At 50.1% G+C, this 22,776-nt stretch overlaps 1 protein-coding gene across 3 annotated transcripts in view; it reads left to right on the top strand.

The window, feature by feature from the left end:
• The window catches only part of ZNF609 (zinc finger protein 609), a 120,504-nt gene extending 99,172 nt beyond the window's left edge, over positions 1–21,332 (top strand). For 2 of the 3 annotated variants that reach the window (XM_060260380.1, XM_060260381.1), the window contains exons 4-9: positions 11,117–11,204; positions 11,904–14,268; positions 17,210–17,576; positions 20,332–20,507; positions 20,876–21,086; positions 21,233–21,332. In XM_060260380.1, the coding sequence (XP_060116363.1) occupies positions 11,117–11,204; positions 11,904–14,268; positions 17,210–17,576; positions 20,332–20,507; positions 20,876–21,086; positions 21,233–21,306 (3,281 nt within the window). In that variant the 3' untranslated portion in view covers positions 21,307–21,332. The remainder of the gene's footprint in view (positions 1–11,116; positions 11,205–11,903; positions 14,269–17,209; positions 17,577–20,331; positions 20,508–20,875; positions 21,087–21,232) is intronic. The other variant, XM_060260382.1, reaches the window with a different exon arrangement.
• The last annotated feature ends 1,444 nt before the right edge of the window (positions 21,333–22,776 follow it).

Raw genomic sequence — 22,776 nt, 5'->3', positions numbered from 1 at the left:
AAGGATGAGAGGCAGCCCGGCTTGCAGTCTTTCTTTCATTCCTTTTTTTTGTTTCAAGAGGTGTACATTTTCTCTGAGAGAGAAGAGGCCATTCTCTGGAGTCTCTGGATGGAAATAAAAGGGAAAAGGTGATGCCATCGTGGAGGCTGTGGTTGCATACAAAGCCCTTTGAATTGTGCATAAATTCAATTCAGGGTTCTACAAGGGAACTCAAGAGTTGGTAACTGGTTTGTCGTCTGCAAATCAGAGAATCAATGCCATTGTCTTTTTTTAAAAACCTAAATATTCCTAGCAGCAGTAACATTAATAGCTTTTGCTGAAATGCGATCTTCCTCCCTGCCTCCAAACTTCTAGTGGTTTATGAGCACTGAAATGAGAATAGGGAAGGTCTTGTAAAAGAGGCTTATTTGGGGAAGGAGGAAAAAGGGTTCTCAAGTTGGCACTTCTTTTCCTTGTTTCTGTGGAAGCTTGGGCCCAAATTTTACACACATACGCACCCAAAATATTGGAGATGTGCACTTCCCTTATTGGAACTTTTATGGTGTTTTATGTATTTTATTTTAAGTAATTTTGTACCCTCTCTTTCTCTTGAATGGGGATCCCAAAGCAGCTTGCATCGTTCTCCATTTTATCCCAACAACACCCCTGTGAGGTAGGTTAGGCTGAGAGAGTGTGTGAGTGGCCCAAGTCACCACTGAGCTTCCATGGCAGAAATATTACAAGCCCTGCTTGTAATCAATTTTGAGATGTAAGAAGGAGAAGCAAGGATGTGGCAGGTGGATAGACAGGAAGGAAACCTAAAGAAAAAATTAAAAGCTTGAGTGGTACAGAGCATTCAGCCTGGCAATAAGTAAAAATCAAAGAAGAAGAAAAAATGCAATAAAAATTTAAAAGCATCGACCAAACAGGGCAGGGAGGCAAAGGGAGAGCTGAAAACCTGCAAAGCTGTACTCTGTGATGTCACAGACACTATTCAGCAGGATTAATGATGCTTACATGGTCCCATTCCACAACACATTCATGATGGGGGGAGAGAGAAATGCATTTTCCCAGCAAGTTAAAATTGTTGCTGAATGGCAGGGAGGCACATCAGGGGTGCTTCTGTGGGTAAATATGTCAGGATCTCCCTCCTCGCCACCCCCCCCCCCCAAACATACCCTTTTACAGCTGAGTCACAAAGTGCATATTTATTATGTAGAAAGACAGCAGACTCAAAGAGCCTAACAGTCATCGTGGGTCATACCTGCAATCTGTTCTGCACCGGGAGCAGGAAATGGCTGCAGTTTGGCATCTCAAATGACCAGCCTGCACCAACCCAAAGAAATCCTGGCTCAGTAGTTGGCCCATGGAGTGACTTTAGACAATCTGCTGCATCTCTCTGGCCCTGCAAAAGGAGGGATTGTTGTTGTCCTGACTCTCTGCTTTGCAAAGTGCTAGACTAGAGCTAAGGCAGGGCACAAAATAAAAAAGCGAGTTGCTTGAGAGGGTTGGCAGCTTTGCGATGAGGTCTTTTCCTTCGCCAGCGTGCTGTTCTGCATGCCTTAATCATAATTGGCTCTGGATTAGTAGAGCTTGCCAAGCGTGGCCCTCCCCGCCCCCCCCCCCCTTCTCAGCTTCTCTTCCTCTCCCCTCCCACCACTCAAGAAAAAAGTTTCTTCTTCAGAGGCAGGCGGGTTAAAAGTCTGCTTGTGCAAAACGATCTGGCGTTCTGTGAACATACTTCTGCATTTGTTTGTCAGGAGAGGAAATTTTTGTGTGCGTGATTGATGGAGGTAGGTTAAATCTAGGACACAGCGTGTCAAGCAGGAGTTACAATTAGCCTCCTGCTTTGTTTGGTTGCCAGAGCAGCAGGCAAAGAAAGGGGAGGGGAGGAGGGGGGACAGTTCAGTCACCGCTGAGGTCTCTGCTTTTTACAGAGCTCTTCATCTTTCTCCTGTGATCATGGCAGCGGGGCAAGCTGCCAGAACGTCCTTCCTAATCTGACCTGCCAGCTCGGAGATGGAAGCAGCTGCTGGCGTCGTGCCATGCAATTAACTTGTAAGGCTCTGCAGGAAGCCAGCGTGTGAAGCCCCAAGCATAAAGGCCTTACAAAAAAAATAATAATAAAGCCAGCCTTCCCCGTTGAAAGAGTTGTGGAGCTGGGTGCCTGCTGGATGAGGGTGACACCTGCAGGAAGACGGATCCTGGGAGCATCAGGATGATGCAGTGGGGGATGAAAAGGGCTGGTCCAGTGAGTGGGCAAGGGACCCACATGGCAGTAGCAGGCTAAGCAGGCAGAATGCCATCATTGGAGGAGGGGGGGGGGCAGCATGCATTCGCCTCTCCCCAGGCAGGTTCTGGCTGGCATCTCTGATGAGCTGGATATAGAAGCAGCTTGCTGATCTGGGTTATGAATGTGTAATAGGTCCTCTTCTGCCCCCTCTGAGTGGCCAGGGCTCCGAGTTCCTGTTGCCCCTGCCAATAGCAAGGGGCGAATATTCTCTCTCCCATGCTTGCCAAGGCCATTCTGGTGTGCTAGGGGTTCGACGAGAACAACTGAAAAGCCCTGCCGGATCAGTCCAGCCTCCTGTTTCACACAGTGGCCAGCCAGTTCCTCTGGAGGGCCAACAACAGGGCAGAGAGGCTAAGGCTTTCTCCAAATCTTGTCTCCTGGAACTAGGATTCAGAGGTTCCCCTTAGTCACCATGGCGAGCAGCCACTGATAGACTTTTTCCCTGTGAATCTATCTAATCCCCTTTTAAAGCTGTCTATTTCTATTCCCATGGACATCCTCTGGCAGCGAATTCCATATTTTAATCTCTCTCTCCTGTAATTGTTTGGTACCTAAATGTTGCCCTTAAAACTTTCTGTGGTTGGAAATAGGTTCTGTGATAAAGCCATGCCTTAAATTGGGGGGATTTACAGGAGACTATGTTAATTTCCTCACTGTGGGGGAATGTCAGCATTCTTTCATTCTAAAATGGGTCCCCAACCTCCGGGCCGGGGACTGGTACTGGGCCGTGGCCTTTTTGCATTGAGCAGCGCAGCTCTGCTCCCCCCATTTTTACCATTTTAAGCCTGGGGAAGGGGCGGTGAGGCACCTCCCAGGCCGACCTCTCCCCCACCGATCAGCTGATCTGCCGGGAAAACCGCCGCAGTAGAGGTGAGGGACGCTGCTCTTCCCTGCTTCTGGGATGGGGGGTGTTGGCCTGGGAGGAGCTTTATGGTCCCTTCTCCGGCCTTAAAATCATGAAAATTGGGGGGGGGGGAGGCTGCGAGGCTGTGGGGGGGGGGCAAAGGAAGGAGGAGGAAACAGGAGGAGGGTAGATCCAATGGGCAGCCGTGTTGGTATGAAGTAGTAGAACAAAGTAGGAGTCAAGTTGCACCTTTAAGAGGCGGCGAGGCTGCATTGGGGGGGGGAGCCGCGGGGGGGGGCTGAATTGGATGCCTCCACCCTGCCGGCTCTGGGACCATGGTCAGTGGTCCAGGGCTGGGCCCTGGGGCCAAAAAGGTTGAGGACCACTGCTCTAAAGGCCAGTTTAAGGTTCCCCAGAGTTCTTGGAGATGCATATGCTCAGTTCTGCAGACACTGCTCTATGCACTGCAAGCACACTTTCCACATAATTTGAACTTAGACCGACTGTCCTCTTAACCATCACATGCATCTCTGATGCACTCAATGCCCTTCCAGTCCAGCCCTACAAAAAAAAAATCTAGCAATTTGTAATACATTTCAAGAAAATGGGAAGTTCATAATGAGTTAGCTGCACTGATTGTTTACATGCTTTTAAGCAATGTAGGGAAGTGTGCAAGCAACTAGAGTCCCCCCCCCCCCCCCCGCCGCTAGCAGGAAGGAGGAGAAACCTTCCCCCAGTACACATACTTAGGCATAGGGGACCAGACACCGTGGGTGGTGTAAGAAATGTAACATTTCTAGAAGTCTGAAGTGATGTAGAACACTATTTTCTACCTTTTTCTAGAAAAAAATGGAACACTGTAAATATTTGCAACATTTTCTTGAATTACCTTTTTTGTTTAGCTTGGTCACTTGCTGTTGTGTTAAAGTCTGAGAGGCTAAGATTTTCTGGAATCCTTGATATTTCTTACCTTATTATACTTTGGCTAGGATTCTCTGCAACACTCGTGGAACATGTGGTTACTGTGATGTTCCATTTGCATGCTGCAGTTGTGGAAGTACTTTCATTAGCACTATCTGGTGCTCAGGTAGTCAACACTCATAAGCAAGAAGCCAGTGCCAATTCTGCTCCCACAATGTGTTGCGCACATATAAACGTGCTACATGATCCACTAGGCTTGTGCAAGACATTAATTATAAGTTTCCACTTGCAATAGTGGTTGGACGCACAATTGGAATGATGCCATAAGACCTAATACCAAACACTAACGGATTGACAATCCTGCTTCCAGGTTCAAGAAGCAGGAAAACATTGAGGGCTCACATTTGGGGGTGGTTCAAGGCAAATGGCCAGTTTTAAGCTCATGTGATTTGGGGGTGGGTGGGGGAGTCTCTAGCATCTGGGAAATCTGGGCCTTGATCAGTGCATCCATCTGCTGCAGGCGGTGCTCTTCCCGGCTTCTAGAATATTCATCTCCATAGTCGAAGCAGCACTGGTATCTGTCCTCACCTGCCTTTTCTTCCTTAGATTACTGGCTGAATGGGTTTTATCTCGCTCAGATAAGGGCACCTTGCTTAATGGGTCTGATATATATGTGAATTAGCAGTGCAGTCCTTGGAGCAGGTCATCCGGTGGAGGGAAGACCCACTTGAGCTGGCTCTGCTAATGACATGAGATTATTTAGCATAATTGTTTTCTGATAGAGATGGGTGAAAACCAGACGTGTGCGCTCTCTCTCTCTCTCTCTCTCTCTCTCTCTCTCTCTCTCTCTCTCTCTCTCTTATTCATATTGTGCACCCAGGAGATTCAAATTCTAGGCTCAAATGTAAATTATGTAGATGTGCTTATTTTGCATCAAACAGTTCAATTTGCACGCTTTCTTTGGAACCTAATTATTGGAGGCTTTGCAGCAGTTGGAGTCTTCTGGCAAGGAGCAGAGGTAGTGAGGAGGTGTTGGTATGTGGGAATGAAGCTCTTAATGAGAAGCCAGTAAGCCATACATTGCAGGGAAGCATCACTTTCTGCTCGCTGGTGTCCGTTACATACACTGCCTCCATTTGCTTCTCTTTCCCTGTAACTGCGAAGGCCAGAAACAAACACATACTAAATTTATCTTTTCTTTTTCTCTTTCCTGTGATTGCCAAAGAGCTTGGAAATCCAGATTCTGCAAACAATTATGCAAACAAAATGTAGCAAACGAATTGCTGGGTTTAAATCTCATAGCCACGGGGGAGTGTTTTCATAGGTGCTGTAGCATAGATAAGCTTTCACTATGGGAACCAAAGCGGCTCTGATTTTTAAGTGGTACCTTAGGGTGATACTTTGCAAAACAGAGCCCTGGCCGGTGCCAGACCTGCAGATAAGCCTCAGAAATTGTTGTGAAAGGAGATTTGTCTAGTTCTCTCTCCTCCGTTTCCCAAAACCAGGGCCATCTGCGCTGTCCAACACAATCAGATTCACAATGTTGCCATCAAGACATCTCTCACTGGCGTATCCAGCAGTCAGCTGGAGGGATGGCAGCCCAGGTATTCCTCTGGTGATGAAGCCCTGGAATCCTAAGATGTTAGTGAGTTTCCTTTTGGGAAATGGGAGAAACGTTTCCCAATTCTGAACTTGTAAAAAGAACCCTGAACTTTTTCTGGTGTTGTCAAGAATTTGCTTCTTTTCTTGGGTTCAGCAAAGCGACAGCAGTTATTTTGAAGGCATTTTAAAGGCAACTGTGCTGTCAGCGGTAGGCTAGCTCTTGCTGTTTTAAAGATGCCTGCGGTTCTGTTTATTTAGTACATGTTTATCCCGCGCCCTTCCTCCAGGGAGCTTAGACCGCTGCACATCATTCTCGCTTCCTTCATTTCATCTTGACAACGGTCTTGTACAGTAGAGGACGCTGAAAAGGAGTGACAGGATGACCGGACCAAGGGCACCCAGCAAGTTTGTATGCCAGTGTGGGGATTTGAACCTGGGTCTCCTGGATTCTAGTCCAGCATGCTAATCATTACAACACACTGGCACTTGTGCAGGGCTGGGCTATAAGCAAGCCCCTCTCCTCCTGCCTTTGCAAATAAGTAACACAATAAAATACAAAGGTAGACCATCATCTACAACTTACAGGAGTTCTTGACTTCTTGAAATATCTGACATAGTATAATAGTGGTCACCTTATAGTGGCCAGTTGGCTCTCTTTGTCCAGTCGGCAGGGATGCCAACCCAAGAGGAGGGCACAGATTCCCAGGCCCCAGGCTTGAGCTTCAGTGGGGCTTGGACCTTAATTTAAACACTTGAGCCTTCCTCAATTTGGGGGATGTCTAGTGTGTGTTGAGATGTCCATCTCATCTCTGCTGGTGGCTTTGGTCTCAGAAGAAACCTTGGGACTGAAGGAGAACGAAGCATTGTGCCTACCTGAAGGTTTTTTCTCTTCAGTGGAGAAAAAGTCATCCACATCCTCCCCAAATAAAAATAAATTTAAAATAAACCCTCAGCAAGTGGATGGTGAAACAAGGAGCCAAGAACCACGAGAGAGCCACCAGTGTTTCCTCTAAGCTGAGTTTGTGTGAGCTAGCTCACAAATTTTTAGCCTCCAGCTCACACATTTTTGTCTTAGCTCAGGAAGGCTGACCCCAGAGCACAATAATTTATGCAGCAGCTCACAATTTTAATACCAGTAGCTCACAAAGCAGAATTCTTACTCACAAGACTCTGCAGCTTAGAGGGAACGTTGGAGAGCACCATCTCATTGCTAGTAAGATGGAGCACACACACATGCACACGAAAAAAGTAGAAGAGAATCAAGAATAGCAACAAAGACTGTACAGAACAGGGCTTGGACATGACTGGAGGGGGTCAGCCTAGGTCCCTCCAGTAGGAGCCATTCAGTAAAAGAAATTGCATAGCCCTATCCAAGCAATCAGAGGCGTGACCTAATCACTTCCTGGATGGCTTTGCTCCACTGAAGAGAAAGAACCTTCTGGAAGGTTCTGTTGTTGGACTTGTGAGTAATGGGGCACCAACCCTAATCTAGATTGACTGTTTCTCCCCCCTCTCTCTCTCTCCCTCCCTCTGTCTCTCTCTCTTACACACACACACACACACACAGAGGGAGAGAGAGAGAGATGTGCATGTTGGAAAGGCAATTGTATCATTTCTAATAAAGCTACATGTCCAGAGACAGATGATTATTACAATTGTGAATCTCACCCACCCTCTTCGCCCCAAATCTGTAAGTGTTGATCAGCTAAGGCACAAGACTGCTGTTTGTTTGGGATCCAGAATTATGCTAGCCTTTTCTCCAAGTTTGTATTTGAAACAAAGTTCCAGCGGAAGCCAGCTTTTTCTTTATTCTCCTCTCCAGCTTGTGGGTGTAGAACAGAAGAGGATGAGTGGAAGAGACTTCCCTCCCACACCGGTCTTTCAAAATAAGCTTACTCACAAGCAGCAATGTGCTGACATTTTGAATTTTAAAAGGCTCCCAGCTGGGATGGCCCAGCTCCTTCTGTGAGTGCCTCAAGGAGGAGAAGGAGATCCAGAGTGGTACCACTTTGTGGTCACTGTGTCCTCATGGATTTGAGGATTTGATCTGCCAAGTGAAGTATGGAAGACAGCTAATACAATACAAACAGGCTTTGGCAGTTGTGCAGACCTTTTTAAAGAGGCAAAATACCAGGACCCAAATGCTGTTGTGATGCAGCTCATCAAACTGTTTTTGATTTGCATAGGAATGTGAGTGATGGGACACAGCTCTGAACTCTCCCCAGCTGCGATAGAGTGGATTGAGTAGATATTAGTATTTAGGGAGATTGCTGCCCTGTGGGGCAGAGTGGTAAAGCGGCAGTACTGCAGTCCTAAACTCTGCTCACGACCTGAGTTTGATCCCGGCAGAAGCTGCGTTCAGGTAGCTGGCTCGAGGTTGACTCTCAGCCTTCCATCCTTCCGAGGTCGGTAAAATGAGTACTCAGCTTGCTGGGGAGAGGGAAAGTGTAGCTGACTGGGGAAGACAATGGCAAACTACCCTTTAAAAAGTCTGCCATGAAAATGTTGTGATGCGACATCACCCCAGAATCGGAAACGACTGGTGCTTGCACAGAGGTCTACCTTTACCGTTATTTAGGGAGATTATCCCATTAGTCTGCAAACTCATTGTATCAGCTTGGTTACTTATTTTATATTATTATATGCTTCCTGTGTGTAACTCTGTCATACAGTAAATAAATGGACACTCTGGACTTGCTCGGATAATCTCTCAGGGACTCTGTAGAGTCCCATGAATGGGAAATCCCTTTCATTTCTTCCTCTAATCCCATGGAGCATTGTTATTTTCAAAGCCTGGTCTGAAGTGGAATGACGAGGAAGGCAGTCTTTTGTGACATCGCAACCGGTTGTTCCGACTTCTGTGTCCTGGTCCTGGGCCACAATCTGATCAAAGGACGGGTATTACCAAGCACGGGAATTCATGGCAGAGGGAAAAAACAACTGCTGTCCCTACTATCAGGTCCTCTCACAAGTCATCTTGTTTCCCGTACCCTTTTTGATGGGGGAATTATGGCGAGTCCACACATCCAGTGTTAAGTGACATGTTCTCATGAGATTAGTGGTTTGCTTGGCCCTTCTCGACGAGACAAGTGACAGCCTGAGCTCAGAAACAGACGCAGGCCGTGACAACTCGTCCCATCATCTGAATGTGCAGAATTGCTGGGATGAGCTACAGAACGACTGCAGTGGTGTGAAATAAAGCATAAGCTCATCCTTCTGACAAAGCCACCAGGGCTAGCAGTCTGCTAAGAGGAGGGGGCTTATTCTCTGTCCAGCTTCAAGCCCTTGTTAGTTTCGGTGAGAAGAGGGTCACTTTGTGCAGACAGAGGAGATGGTCAGATGCCGAGGGGGGAAGCAGTCTCACCAACTTCTGATATGTCCAGTGTGCGACTGACTCCTTCAGGTGGCTCATTCTTAAACAGTCTGGGCTCAAATCTGGCACTTGCTGTGCTGCAGCCGTTCAAGAAAGGAGGCCTTTTCACGTAACTGATACAACCACACTGTGGTTCATGCTTCTTATTAAAGGTAGTTTCAGAGGGCAGCCATGTTGGACTGCAGTAGAACAGCTAGTTTCAAGACTGGCAGCACCTTAGAGAGGAACAAGATTTTGGGAACAAAGTTTTGAGTCCAGTGGCACCTTTAAGACCAACAAAGTTTTATTCAAGCCATAAGCTTTTGTGCGCACATGCACTTCTTCAGATACATTGAAATGGAAATTATCAATCCATACATAGAAGAAGATGATGATGATATTGGATTTATACCCTGTCCTTCACTCTGAATCTCAAAATCTCAGAGCAGCTTACAATCTCCTTTACCTTCCTCCCCCACAACTGACACCCTGTGAGGTGGGTGGGACTGAGAGAGCTTCTCCCAGAAGCTGCCCTTTCAAGGACAACTCTGCGAGAGCTATGGCTGACCTGAGGCCATTCCAGCAGCTGCAAGTGGAGGAGTGGAGAATCAAACCTGGTTCTCCCAGATAAGAGCCCACACACTTAACCACTACACCAAACTGGCTCTCAGGAAAAGTGGCAGATTAGCATAAGCATAATAAACAGTGTTTAGCAGATGCAGGGATTGAACTGGAATAACAAGTTTAGTTTATATGGTCACCATTTGTTTGGGTTAAATTCTGGGGGATTTTTAGAGTGCGACCATTCAAAAATGAAAGGTATCTGATAAAGGGAGCTTTGACTCTCAAGAGCTTGTACCCTGAAAATGTTGTGGATGTCTAAGATGCTACTGGATTCAAATCTAGCTGTTGTTGAAGATAGCAACGGTATGGACTTAGTAGCACCTATATAGGGAGCAGGAGAAGGAACCGGTTGTTGTGCAGCCTCTTTCATATGCCTCTTTCCCCTTCGGCAACTTAACTTAGGCTTTAACTGCCTCCTTGCCATTGTCTGGGCACATTCCTAGATGCTGACTTGAATTTGAAAAGGCTTAAACTCTGTATACTTTCATCTGCCTTTTCATGTGGTGGGTATAAGGTGAGGAAATGGGGTGGCTGGCAAAAAGGGGGGGTGGGGGGTAGTGGCCCTCCGGTACAACAGAACTGAAGAACCATTGCTCTGATGCGTTTATCACAAGGCCCCAGGTATATACAATTTATTTTTATTTATTTTTAAAGTATTTGTGTCTGAGAGCTCGCTTGTATGCGATGACCTCTGGCGACCCCTAGTGGGTCTAGGACAGTTTGCAGAGGTGGCTTCTATCACCTGCTTCCACATCTCCGCCCTGGTATTCCTTGGAGGTCATCCAAGTACTTGCAGGGGTCGGCTCTGATTAGTTTCCAAGATCTGACAAGATCAGGCCTGCCTGGGCTATGCAGGTCAGGGCCCCAGGTGTGCACAATTGAGGCAGATCAAGCTTTCTGCCAGTTTTAATCCATTCTGGTTGTTTGGACTGGTTTTCTAGTATCCTTCAGCCTGACTTGCAAGGGAAAAAAGCATGAGTGTAACGATGAACGCAAGTTTGTTGTGCATCTGTTTTACTGCCTGGGAGTCCCAGCCTTGATGACTGCACTGAATCGGCTGCATATAGTGTAGTCGTGCAGGGGAATGTCTTCACCTGTGTCCACAACCAACAGAGTAGACACAAAGTCCCAAGCAGGTAGTACTTAGAATAATAGAGTTGGAAGGGAACTCAAGGGTCATCTAGTCCAACCCCTGCACAGTGCAGGAAATTCGCAAGTACCTTCCCCAGTGACTAGCTCTCCAGGATCCCTGGCAAAACTGACCTGGACAAAAATTGCTGCCTGACTCCAAGGTGACAAACAGCATTTCCCTGAGCATGTAAGAAGGGGCCATGAGAACTAAGCGCTGATGCAATCCTTCCTGCCCCCCTTTCTCATGATCTGCAGACCAGAGTAGCTACATTCTAGTGCTTTATTCCTGCACTGGCTCAGACCTGTAGTAAGCAGTAGTTTGGGGCAAGTGGCGACCTGAGCATTCACAATCTCGTCTTTGCTCCCACAGGTATGCTGGTGGTGAATGTTACCTGGAGGAATAAGACCTACGTGGGGACGCTGCTGGACTGCACACAGCACGATTGGGCGCCACCCAGGTAAAGCACAGATTGGAGAGGCTGTCCTGCTTATATGCACTTGATACCTTTATTCCATGCAGCTGTCTTGTTGACTGCCTGTCTTGTGGGATTTTCCTAGTGAAAAAAAATGTACTGGTTCTGGACTGCCTTGAGACAGTGTCGCCGTATGCTTTCTCTTCCTTTTCAGCAGATGTCCCACTCCAGGTGGTTCTCCTGAGAAATCTTGAGGTGAAACATGTTCTTTGTAAGCAGCCTCTGCCATGCAGACAGCTGCCCTTTCTCCTTAGGCCCCAGGTACAGTCAGGCTCTTTGGTTTTCTTTCAGAGTTCTTTTTATTCTTCAACCTGTTTTCTAGGGGCTGGGAACAAGGAATGGACACTAACTGGCTCAAGTGAGTGAGTGTGTGTTTTGGTCTTCACATAACCAAACGTTCTTGCAACCTTTTGAGTTTTAAAAATTCATTTTAAAAGTTAGGACGACTCTAATTAGATTTAGGCCTCTAAAAATAACCACCTGGACCTTGCATTTTCTTATTTCCTGCTTTTAAAACCATGCACTTTTTCCTGTTACTTGCCACCTCCGGCCTAATTTGGTCAGGGTGCATATTTGCAGTCTCCTTGGTAAGGATACTAGACTGGAGCCAGTCGCCTCCAGTGTTCACTCAACCATTCTTAGCTTCAGAGACATCTTCTTAAGTCCTGTTCTGTTACCTTCTAGGTTTTGCGATTCTCCTACCAGCGATCTGGAGATGCGGAATGGCCGTGGGCGGGGCAAGCGCATGCGTCCCAACAGCAATCCCCCCATGAACGAGAGCACAGCAGCCTCTGAGAGCAAAGGGACCAGTAACAATAGCAAAACTCGGGCAGGGACCAACAGCAAGGGGCGGCGGGGTAGCCAGAACTCTTCCGAGCATCGCCTCCCGCCCACTGGGACATCTGAGGATGTCAAGGCCAGCCCCTCCTCAGTGACCAAGCGGAAGAGCAAGCCCCTCTCTGACCTGGAGGTGAACTCCAGCTCTGAGGACTCCAAGGGGAGCAAACGTGTCCGCACAAACTCCATGGGCTCGGCCGCCACGCCGCTGGTGGTCGCCGCGGCTGCAGCCACCACCGTCAAATTGGAGCCTGCCATTTTGGACAGGAATTGTCCCTCCCCGATACTCATTGATTGTCCCCACCCCAACTGTAGCAAAAAATACAAGCACATCAATGGGCTCAAATATCACCAAGCCCACGCACACACAGACGACGACAGCAAGCCAGAGGCCGATGGCGACAGCGAGTATGGGGAGGAGTCGTCTCTCCCAGCAGACCTCGGTAGCTGCAATGGCGCTTCTGGTAGTCAGAAAGGCTCTCTGTCTCCAGCTCGGTCGACCACCCCCAAAGTGCGCCTGATGGAGCCTCACAGCCCCTCGCCATCAAGCAAGTTTAGCGCTAAGGCTCCCAGCAAGAAGAAGCTGGGGGGCGAAGGAGAGCCCGACTCAGGCGCTCTGTCCAATGACGGGTCCGAAGACGGTCCTTTGGCAGCCGATGAGACGAGCAACGACGGCTTCGACTCTGTGGAGAAGAGGAGCAGCGACAAGGAGAAGGCGAAAAAGCCCGTCAGCGTCAAGTCGGAGAAAGCCTCTTCCAAGAGCATAAAGTCTGCACGGCCCATTGCACCAGCCATCCCACCGCAGATCTACACCTTCCAGACAGCCACCTTTGCCGCCGCCAGCCCCAGCTCCTCTGCCGGCCTCACCACCACGGTAGTTCAAGCCATGCCCAGCAGTCCCCAGTTGAAGCCCATCCAGCCCAAGCCGACTGTGATGGGAGAGCCTTTCACCGTCAGCCCTGCACTCACTCCTGCCAAGGACAAGAAGAAGAAGGACAAGAAGAAGAAAGAGGTCAAGGAAACAGAGAGCCCGTTGACTCCCGGGAAAGTGTGTCGGGCCGAGGAGGGAAAGAGCCCCTTCCGGGGAGAGCCCGGGGACCTCGGGGCCAAAGGGGAGAGCCTTCTGAATGGCTCCTCCGACCCTCACCAGAGTCGCCTTGCGAGCATAAAGGCTGAAGCTGATAAGATCTACAGCTTCACCGACAATGCCCCGAGCCCGTCCATCGGAGGCGCCAGCCGACTGGACAGTGCGGCGCCCACGCAACCCCTGACGCCTCTTCACGTGGTCACTCAAAATGGTGCTGAAGCCAATTCTGTGAAAACCAACAGCCCCGCCTACTCCGACATCTCTGACGCGGGGGAGGACGGCGAAGGCAAGCTGGAGAGTGTGAAGGCCAAGGACCCTGAGCAGATGGCCAAGGACGGGGCCAAAAAAGCCCTCTTCCCTTCTCAGCCTCAGCCCAAGGACTCTCCCTATTACCAAGGCTTCGAGGCTTATTACTCCCCAGGTTACGCGCAGTCGAGTCCCGGCCCCATCAACCCCAGCAGCCAAGCCAGCGTGGACAGCCAGGCCCTGAAAATGAAGAAGGACGAGGAGCCGCCGAGCCCCGAGGTGAAGGTGAAAAGCGAGGCTTGCGAGGAGAAGAAGGCAGAGCTGGGCCCCTCCAGCCAGCAGCCCTCGGTCATTCAGCAGAGGTCCAACATGTACATGCAGTCCCTCTACTACAACCAGTATGCCTACGTGCCTCCTTACGGCTACAGCGAGCAAGGCTACCACGCCCACCTGCTGAGCACCAACCCCTCTTACCGGCAGCAGTACGAAGACCAGCAGAAGCAACGCCAGAGCCTGGAGCAGCAGCAGCAGCGGGGGATGGACAAGAAAGTCGAGCTGGGGCTGAAGGAGAGGGAGGCGGCCCTCAAGGAGGAGTGGAAGCAGAAGCCCTGCCTGCCCCCCACTCTGACCAAAGCCCCCAGTCTGACGGACCTGGTCAAATCGGGACTGAGCAAGGCCAAGGACCAGGGGCCCGAGGCGGCCAAGTCGGTCATCATTCCCAAGCTGGAGGATTCCTCTAAGCTCCAGAGCCAGGCGGCAGAGGGCCTCAAGGGGAAGCTGAGCGAAAGCAGCCATCTGGGCAAGGAGACAGTGGAGCCCAAGGCCAGTTCGGACTGTGGCCGGCAGGCCGAGGTGGACCCGGTGCTTTGGTACAGACAGGTGATTATGGGAAGAGCAGCAGGTGGGGCAGTGGGCGCTTCTGCAGTCCCCGGAAGTGGCTGCCTGACTGGGAAAAGAGCCCCTAACATGGTGGGGAGGGAGTAGGGAAAAGGGAAGAAGGGCCTTGGTGCTCACTCACCCTCTTAGGGTTCCGGTTTGCATGCCGCAATTGTGTGTGGCTGGCAGGAACAAGTCCACATATGAGCTACTCAGCAGCTTGACTCCCCACTTCCATGTTTCTGCTCCCAGTTTCTTTATTATCTCACCTTGAGCTTTAGAAGAGCCCTGTGGCTCAGAGGGGTAAGCTGCAGTACTGCAGTCCAAGCTTTGCTCATGACCTGAGCTCGATCCCAGCAGAAGCTGGGTTCAAGTAGTCGGCTCAAGGTTGACTCAGCCTTCCATCCTTCTGAGATCGGTGAAATGAGTACTCAGCTTGCTGGGGGTAAAGTGTTGATGACTGGGGAAGGCAGTGGCAAACCACCCTGTAAAAAATCTGCCAAGAAAACGTCATGATGTGACGTCACCCCATGGGCCGGTAGTGACTTGGTGCTTGCACAGGGGACTACCTTTACCTTTACACCCTGAGCTTTAGATATTTAGCTTGACCTCTCATCATCCCCTGAGTTAAGGTATCGCAGTCCAGCTGTTTTAAAAGTTGCTGTAGTTGTTTCTTTTTTATTCATGGGCTGGTATAGCCCTTATTATCTTCCTAATGGGTAGTACTACTTGAGATCATCTGGAGAGCAGAGGAGAAACTGTTGGACTTGCTCAGATCTTAGGGTTGTTCCTTTGTTCTGTGCAACTCGGCTGCTGGGCCAGAGTGGTGATCCTGAGGGATGCAGGGCATCAGAGTCATGCCAGGATTGCAGCATACAGCTTGCCCTGTGAGTGAGCAAGGCACCTGTTAGACCACTGGGTTTGGGTAACCCAGCTCTTCATCTTGGACCCAGACTTCAGTCAGTGCATGAGCTGGGGTTGGGTTCAAGGGCAGTGACAGATTTCTGGACAGGAGAAGCCTACAGTCCGTGTATACTGAGTTGCACAGTCCATAAAGCTGAGATCTGCACAGCCTGCTTAGATTCGTGAGGCCCTGAGACTATTTCCCTAAGGTTACACATCGCTCTCTGGCTAAGTCACCTGCATCTGAGCCTCCTGCTGTCTCTCGGTGGTGATAGAGAATGGCTGGGAGCTTTGGGAAGCAGCGAAAAAGTTTCAGTGCTCTGTTTGGCTGGGCGAGCTGTGAGATTTAGTTTAGTTTATTTATGATTTATATCCCGCCCTTCCCACCAAGGTGACTCAGGGCGGCTCACAGCACATAAAATCTAACATTAAAATATTAAATTAAGCATTTTACACAGTTAAAATTAAGCATTTTACACAGTTAAAAACATTAAAACATAGCAGAAATCTAATAGAACTACACTCAATTTCCTATACCGGTTAGTTATAGGCCAGCCAGAAGAGGGTTGTCTTACAGGCCCTGCGGAACTGAGCAAGGTTCCGCAGGGCCCTCACCTCTTCCGGCAGCTGGTTCCACCAGGAAGGGGCCATTACAGAGAAAGCCCTGTCCCTGGTAGATTTCAGGCGGGCTTCCTTTGGCCCGGGGACAACGAGAAGATTTTGGGTTCCCGATCTCAGTACTCTCTGGGGAACATGTGGGGAGAGATAGAGCTGCCTCTGCTTCCATCAGCTTTGCTCACAGCAGGGGGCTAAAAGGATCACATTTGGAAGGGAGAAGGCTGGGCTGACCCAAATGCTTTTGCCCCTCTCTCATGCCTCAGCCACAGCCTTAGCAGGTGTGAAACGGGAGGCAAATCAAGGCACCCCGCTACCTGCATTGCATCAGTTGCCATCTTTTAATTTTGAGCCAAAGTAACTGGAACGAGGGCTGTATGTCAGGCTGGGGGGATGATACGGGCTGTGAGTTGCAGGGCCTCTTCCTTTGTGTCTGTGGTCTCTGCCTACGGTTGCCAGCCCCCAGATGAGAAATTCCTGGAAATTTGAAGGTAGAGCTTGGAGAGGGGAGGGACCTCAGGGAGGTATAACAGGAATGGCCAAACTTGCTTAACAATAAGAGCCACATGGAATAAACGGCAGATGTTTGAGAGCCACAAAACATGAATGTCAGGTGTTTGAGAGCTGGAAGGCAGGCAAATAGATGGGGAAGAGAGGTGAAAAGAAAGCAACTTTAACTTTAAATGCATTCTCCAAGATGCCGGCTGGCTCACCTTGGAGAAGGGATTTAAAGAGAGAAATGCCTCCCCTAAGCTGGCTGACAAGGTGGTGGGGGCTTCGAGAGCCACACAGTATGAGTGAAAGAGCCACATGTGGCTCCTGAGCTGCAGTTTGGCCACCACACTATAGAGACCAGCCTTCAGTGTAGCCATTCTCTCCAGAGGAGTTGCTCTGGAAATGAGTTGTAATTCCTGGAGGCTGGCAGCTCTGTGGCATCTTAATGCAGCAAAATCTTACAGCTCCAGCAGTATAGACAGAGTTCTTTCATTTTGTGCAGCAGTAACCAATTTGATAAGAGATGGTTGGTTCCTCTGTTACCAACAAGAAACATTTGCTGACGTTTGCCTGCATTGTTTCCAGAGCAGTCCTGAGCAAGTTCCACGGAGTTTGGTGGGATTTACCGAGGATTGCAGCCTTAGAAGTCAACATTTCAATTCATTGTTGGCTTCTACAGCAGGGATTTGATTGGTGGGATGGGTGCACAAGGGCGTCACTGAAGGGCAGTGGCAAGGGGGGAAACTGTGAAGTATGGAAGCTGTGCTGCTTGTTTGGCAGACTCTGCCTGTGTCTGTTGGAGAGTGCTTAGTGTAGGTGCGTTTTAAAGAAATTGTATCTGTCCTCCTTTCGAACAACCAAAAGAGAAACTTCCAGGGCTCTAGTAGCACACTGTGTATTCTGTCTGACATCACCGTGTTTGTTACCATAGGAAGCAGAGCCCCGCATGTGGACATACGTTTACCCCGCCAAATATTCAGACATCAAGACCGAAGATGAGCGGTGGAAGGAAGAGAGAGACCGGAAGTTAAAGGAAGAGAGGAGCCGCAGCAAAGAGCCGGCTGCAAAGGAGGATGGGAAGGAGAGCGTGAGCGCCGACTGCAAAGTGCCCTCCAGCGAGGAGTCACGCATGGCGGGGAAGGAAGCCAGGCCCAGTACCCACGTGCCAGTGTCCTCTCCCCTCACCCAGCACCAATCCTACATCCCTTACATGCACGGCTACTCCTACAGCCAGTCATATGACCCCAACCATCCCAGTTACCGTGGCATGCCCACCGTCATGATGCAGAACTACCCAGGTAAGGGGGTCTTGGGGTGGGTCCTACAAGTCAAGGGGCTTTGATCAAAGAGGGCAGGATGAAGGCTTCGTGGCCTCTCTTGCAGAGGGTGGGGCGTTTTTCCTTTTGGAACTAGATAGGAATTGAGGCTGTCTGAAGGCTGAGGCAGATGCATCTTGGGGCTGGCAGGTGATGATTGTGTGATACCATCAGGAACTGGTTGACCATCATGTGAGACAGGATGCTGGATTCAATGAATCACTGTCGGCTCCATCAGGGTTTTTATGTTCTTGAGCAGAAATGGGACTCTCCCTGTGGATCGAATGATTTTGACCTGCAAGGACATAATTCTCATCACATTCTTCATGTTTTGAGACATGGGGCAGGAGGTGGAGAAGGAAATAGCCTGTACCCTACCTCTCTGCTCAGCCAAGTCTACAGCCTAAAGACAGCTTTTGAGACCAAAGGAAGGCTTCCAACTTGACCGACCAGAGAGGGGTGCAGATACATGTCTGAATTAGTGGAGTCCGAACACTACGAAAATGCCAGGCACAACTTAGGAAGCTGAATATTTCTACTACAACGGGACCATTAAAGCATTATTTTTAAATATTTAGCGGTTATATTTAAATATCAGCCTATCCAGATCAATTTGCTTTATAAAGGACATTAGGCAGATTCAGATCTATCAGCAGCCATTAGCCATGTCAGCTGAATCCCATCTCTGGACACAGAAGTCCTGGCTCTGAAATACAGAATGGTGGGAACGTGTAATAGGGGAAGGCCCTTTGCCTTCATCCCCTACTTAAGGGATTCTCAGATGTGTATCCAGTGGACCACTGTGGGAGACTTATCTTGGGCCATTCCAGGTTAGGGCATCATACCATCTTAGATGAGCAAAACAGGCATGATAGGTCCAGAGGAAGACCGTTTACTTACATTGACCTTGCAGAGTTAAGAAGGGCATTTAGAAGGACTGAGCATGCCCTGAGCTGGATAGCCCAGGCAAGCCCAGTCTCATCAGATCTCGGAAGCTAAGCAAGATCCTGGCAAGTACTTGGATGGGAGACCGCCAAGGAATACCAGGGCTGGGATGCAGGGGCAGGCAATAACAAGCCACCTCTCTAAATATCCAGGTCCTGCTAGTCAGCCATGACTTACAGGCACACACATATACACACAAATACACAAAGGTGACTGAGATTAAGGTTGCCCACTCCAGGATAGAGAATTCCTGGAAATCTGGAGGGAGGAGCCTGGGGAGGGAAGGGTTTGGGGAGGGACTTGATCTCCCTCAGGGTGTAATCCCATAGTGTCCACTTTCCAGAGCATCCATTTTCTCTAGGGCAGAGGTGCGGAACCTCCATCCTGAGAGCCGTTTATGGCCCTCGAGATCACTTGGTCTGGCCCTCAGAGATTGCTGGGCCGAGCCACGCCATGTGGTGGCCTCCCTGGGACCTGACTGGCCAGCGAGGATCGCAGGGCTCAACCACACTGTGCAGCAACTTCCTCGGAGCTGCCACCAGTTCAATTTGCACTTGATTATCCCAGATGGTATCGCCTAATATGCTAATGAGTGTGAGGCCTAATATGTTAATATCAGGGGATGTGGTCTAATATGCTAGTGAGTTCCTGCCAGGATTTTTTTGCAAAAAAAGCCCTGGACCTAGGCATTTGCCTAGGGTGGCAGGTTGGGATGTGTGTGTGCCAAATTAGGCTCTCCCCACATGACTTCAAATAGAAAAACAATTATTTACATTAATTTTGCCATCCTGAATCATTCTCCCTCTGTTTTTTAAGTTGATCATTTTGTATGGCCCGCGAATGATGTTATAAATATCCAAATGACCCTTGGCAGAAAAAAAGGTTCCCTACCCCTGCCCTAGGGCAACTGATCTCTGTAATCTGGAGACCAGTTGTAATTCTGAGAGATTGGCAACCCTTTCCGGGAAGCAGACATAAACCTACATATATTTGATGGAGGGCTTCAGTGGACATGAAGGTCTTTTTTTGGGCAGGGATGGAATTGGAAGCGAATAAGAAGTGAGGGAATAGGGCTGAGGAGTGAGAGGCCCCAGGACGGGTGGATGTTAGGGGTAGGTGAGGTGAGTCCATAGGGAAAGGATACAGAGACCCACCGGGCATGAACCCTTTGAATCCTTAGAAGCTTTATCCAGCAATGCTCTGGTTTCTGAGTGATGTGACTAAGGCTGCCTCATGCAAACAGTGAGGTCATAGAATCATAGAGTTGGAAGGGACCTCCAGGGTCATCTAGTCCAACCTCCCACACAGTGCAGGGAAATCACAAATAACCTCCCCTTCACACCACCAGTGAGCTCCATGCCCAGAAGATGGTTAAAAGAAACCCTTCAGGATCCTTGGCCAAACTGGCATGGAGAAAATGGTAATCAGCATTTCCTTGGGTATATAAGAAAAGGCCACAAGAACTTCCTGCCCTCCTTCCCATGATTTGCCCAAGTACATAGAAAGCTTTTACCCTGAAAAGCCTTGTTTGTCTCTAAGGTGCTGCTAGATTTTGACTCTTCTTGTATATAAACTTAGTTTTTCCGGATGCCCAACTCTGCAGTTAAGAGATCCCTGATATGTTGCGCAGGCCTTCCTTCAGCCTATCCTTCTGCCAAATCTGTGCCTCAGTCCTTTCAGCCCGCCCCATTACATGCTTTGTGACGAGGACCGGTCCCTTCGAGAGCCCCGCCCCCAGCCTACCGATATGAGCAGGAAGTCCTGACCCTGGCATCTCTTCTCCCTTCCACAGGTTCCTACCTGCCCTCCAGCTACTCATTCTCCCCCTACGGCAGCAAGGCCTCTGGGAGCGAGGAGAGCGAGAAGTCCCGTGCCAGCCCCAGCATCGGCTGCAAATCCAGCTCCGAGTCCAAGGCCCTGGACATCTTGCAGCAGCATGCCAGCCACTACAAGAGCAAGTCCCCCACGGTCAGTGGGCAGGGGGAGAGACAGGAATGGGGGGGGGGGGTGACACAGTGTCAGATTGGCACGCAGAGCCTTACAGTTAGGAACATTGCTCTTGCCAGGTTGGCTCTGGGAAGAAGCGCTAAAGCTTGGTAGGTGTGTGTATGTTTTCTGCTAATGGGTCCCTTGACGGGGCATTGACGCAAGCGTATAGGAGAGAGAGGGGCCAGCAGGGGAATTTCTGGGGAAAGCCTCCCACTAGGAAAACCCCACAAGAGCCAGTTTGCCACTGCAGCCTCTTTGAGGCAGGCAGGAGGCAGGCAGCCCTGCCCCCATCCCACAGGTTCACACGTTTGGCTTTGACGTGCCATCTCTCTGTGATTGATTTCCAGATAGGCGAGAAGACTCCCCAGGAGCGAAGCGGCTGTGGGGTGGGTGGAAGCAGCGCAGGCTGCAGCAGCGTAGGGGGCACCAGCGGTGCCGAGAGAAGCGTTGACCGGCCCCGTTCGTCTCCTTCGCAGCGCCTGATGTCCACGCATCACCACCACCACCACCTGGGCTATTCGCTGCTACCGGCCCAGTACAACCTGCCCTATGCAACAGGTGAGAAGAGAAACGGGGGATGATGGACCAGGGCATGCGGCATGCGGAGGGGGGCTGCGGTACCCGGCTCTACACTTTCCTCAGGGTGATTTTAGCCTCTGTCTGTCTTCCGCTCTATTCCACACTGCGGCTTTGCTTCTCCACAGGCCTCTCATCAACAGCCATTGTGGCCAGCCAGCAAGGCTCCGCTCCTTCCCTGTACCCCCCGCCCCGGAGGTGAAAACCGGTAAGGCTGAGCTCCCAACCCACCCTTGCACCATTGAACTGTGGGGAGGGGGGTGTCATGTAGTTCTAGTCTGCCTCTAGAGTGGCAACACGAGACCGGCTCGACGTGATTCGCAACTCAGCAACCGCTGGAGAGGATTATGACTTGGTTTGCCGGGCGGCAGCATCTTATAGGAAAGGAACTAAGCCAGGCAAAGTGTACCAAAGGTCACACACAGCTCTGAGAAATCTTTTTCATTCCCACAGTTCCCAGCTGCAGCATAAAGGCGTCAGGCATTCTATAGCCTGTGTGGCCTTGGTCTTTCATCTGTTCCCCACCCCACAGGCTTAGCAGTGTCTCCTTAGAGCTTCCGGCGCCTGCCTGCCTCTCCCAGCTGGCGATGAAGAGGCAAAGCAAGCGGGGAATGGTTTTTCCTTTGCTGTCAGTCTGGGATCACCCCCCACCCTGGTGGTTGACATGCAGAAATGCCCTGGGGGCTGAAGTTGGTTTCTCCTCTCTTTCCTTCCCCGCAGGACGTGACGTGACGGGATAACCTAGGCTGCACCAAGTCATGTGACTGGCTCACGTGAGGACATGCTGGAAATTGCATTAGACATCAGTTGAATGGTGTTGATTTGTTCTGCTTGACGGCCCTGCTGTAATGTGAGGCAGGCTGCCCCCCCCCTCCCCTGTTGGAACACAAGCTGAGCCCCCCCTCCCCCCCGTATGTGTTGAATTGTGGAGCTGGGACTTGCGGAAATATTTATTCACCTGACTTGGGGGAGGGCGGGGGTTGACCGGCCGATGTTTCCAGAATTCCTCTGGAGAGCGGGGGCTGTGCGGTGGTGGGCCCAGCAAGGTGGCCTCACAGGACATTTGGAACACTAGGGAGGGAGTACGGGCATGGCCCAGGTTAGCGGCCACAGCTCACCTGCTCCTGGCCTACAGCCAAGATGGCTGCTCCACAGAACGGAGAGAACGGTCCAGATCGACACATTTGTACTAGTGATAAGCGATCACCTGGCACAAGCAGCTAGGCCGGCTTCTTCTGCACAGAGCATAGGGAAGAAATGCCTCTCTTGCCTGAAAGGGATAGGGTGGGGAGAGGATTGGGTGGTTGGGGGAAGCGGCAAGGGGGCTGCAGTGAGTGCGAGCTACCAATGCACTCCTCGGCCAGGAACAATACTGAAAACTCCCTTTGGGACTGCTGCTCCCTCGTGCCTCCTGAACGGTTCTTTTCCAGGTGTTTTTATTTTTTTTTTAAGAGCTCTCCCTGCGGGCAGGACTTCCACGTTGCAGATGGCAGATGCCCCTTTTGCTCTACAGCACAAAAAAATGTGACATCCAGCTCTGACAAACAGAGGGCCGTCCGGCAGGGATGGGTGACTGCTGCCGCCCTAGCGGCCCCCTCTCTCCACTCTGCCGAAAGGCTGCTGGTTATCTCTCTTTGCTGCCTTTTTCAGGGCTATCCTAGTAGTTTCCCTA

Source organism: Heteronotia binoei, chromosome 19, assembly GCF_032191835.1.
Source record: "Heteronotia binoei isolate CCM8104 ecotype False Entrance Well chromosome 19, APGP_CSIRO_Hbin_v1, whole genome shotgun sequence".
NCBI lineage: Eukaryota > Metazoa > Chordata > Lepidosauria > Squamata > Gekkonidae > Heteronotia > Heteronotia binoei.
Note: the sequence above shows the minus strand (reverse complement) of the source record. Positions and strands in the feature narration are given on the sequence as shown.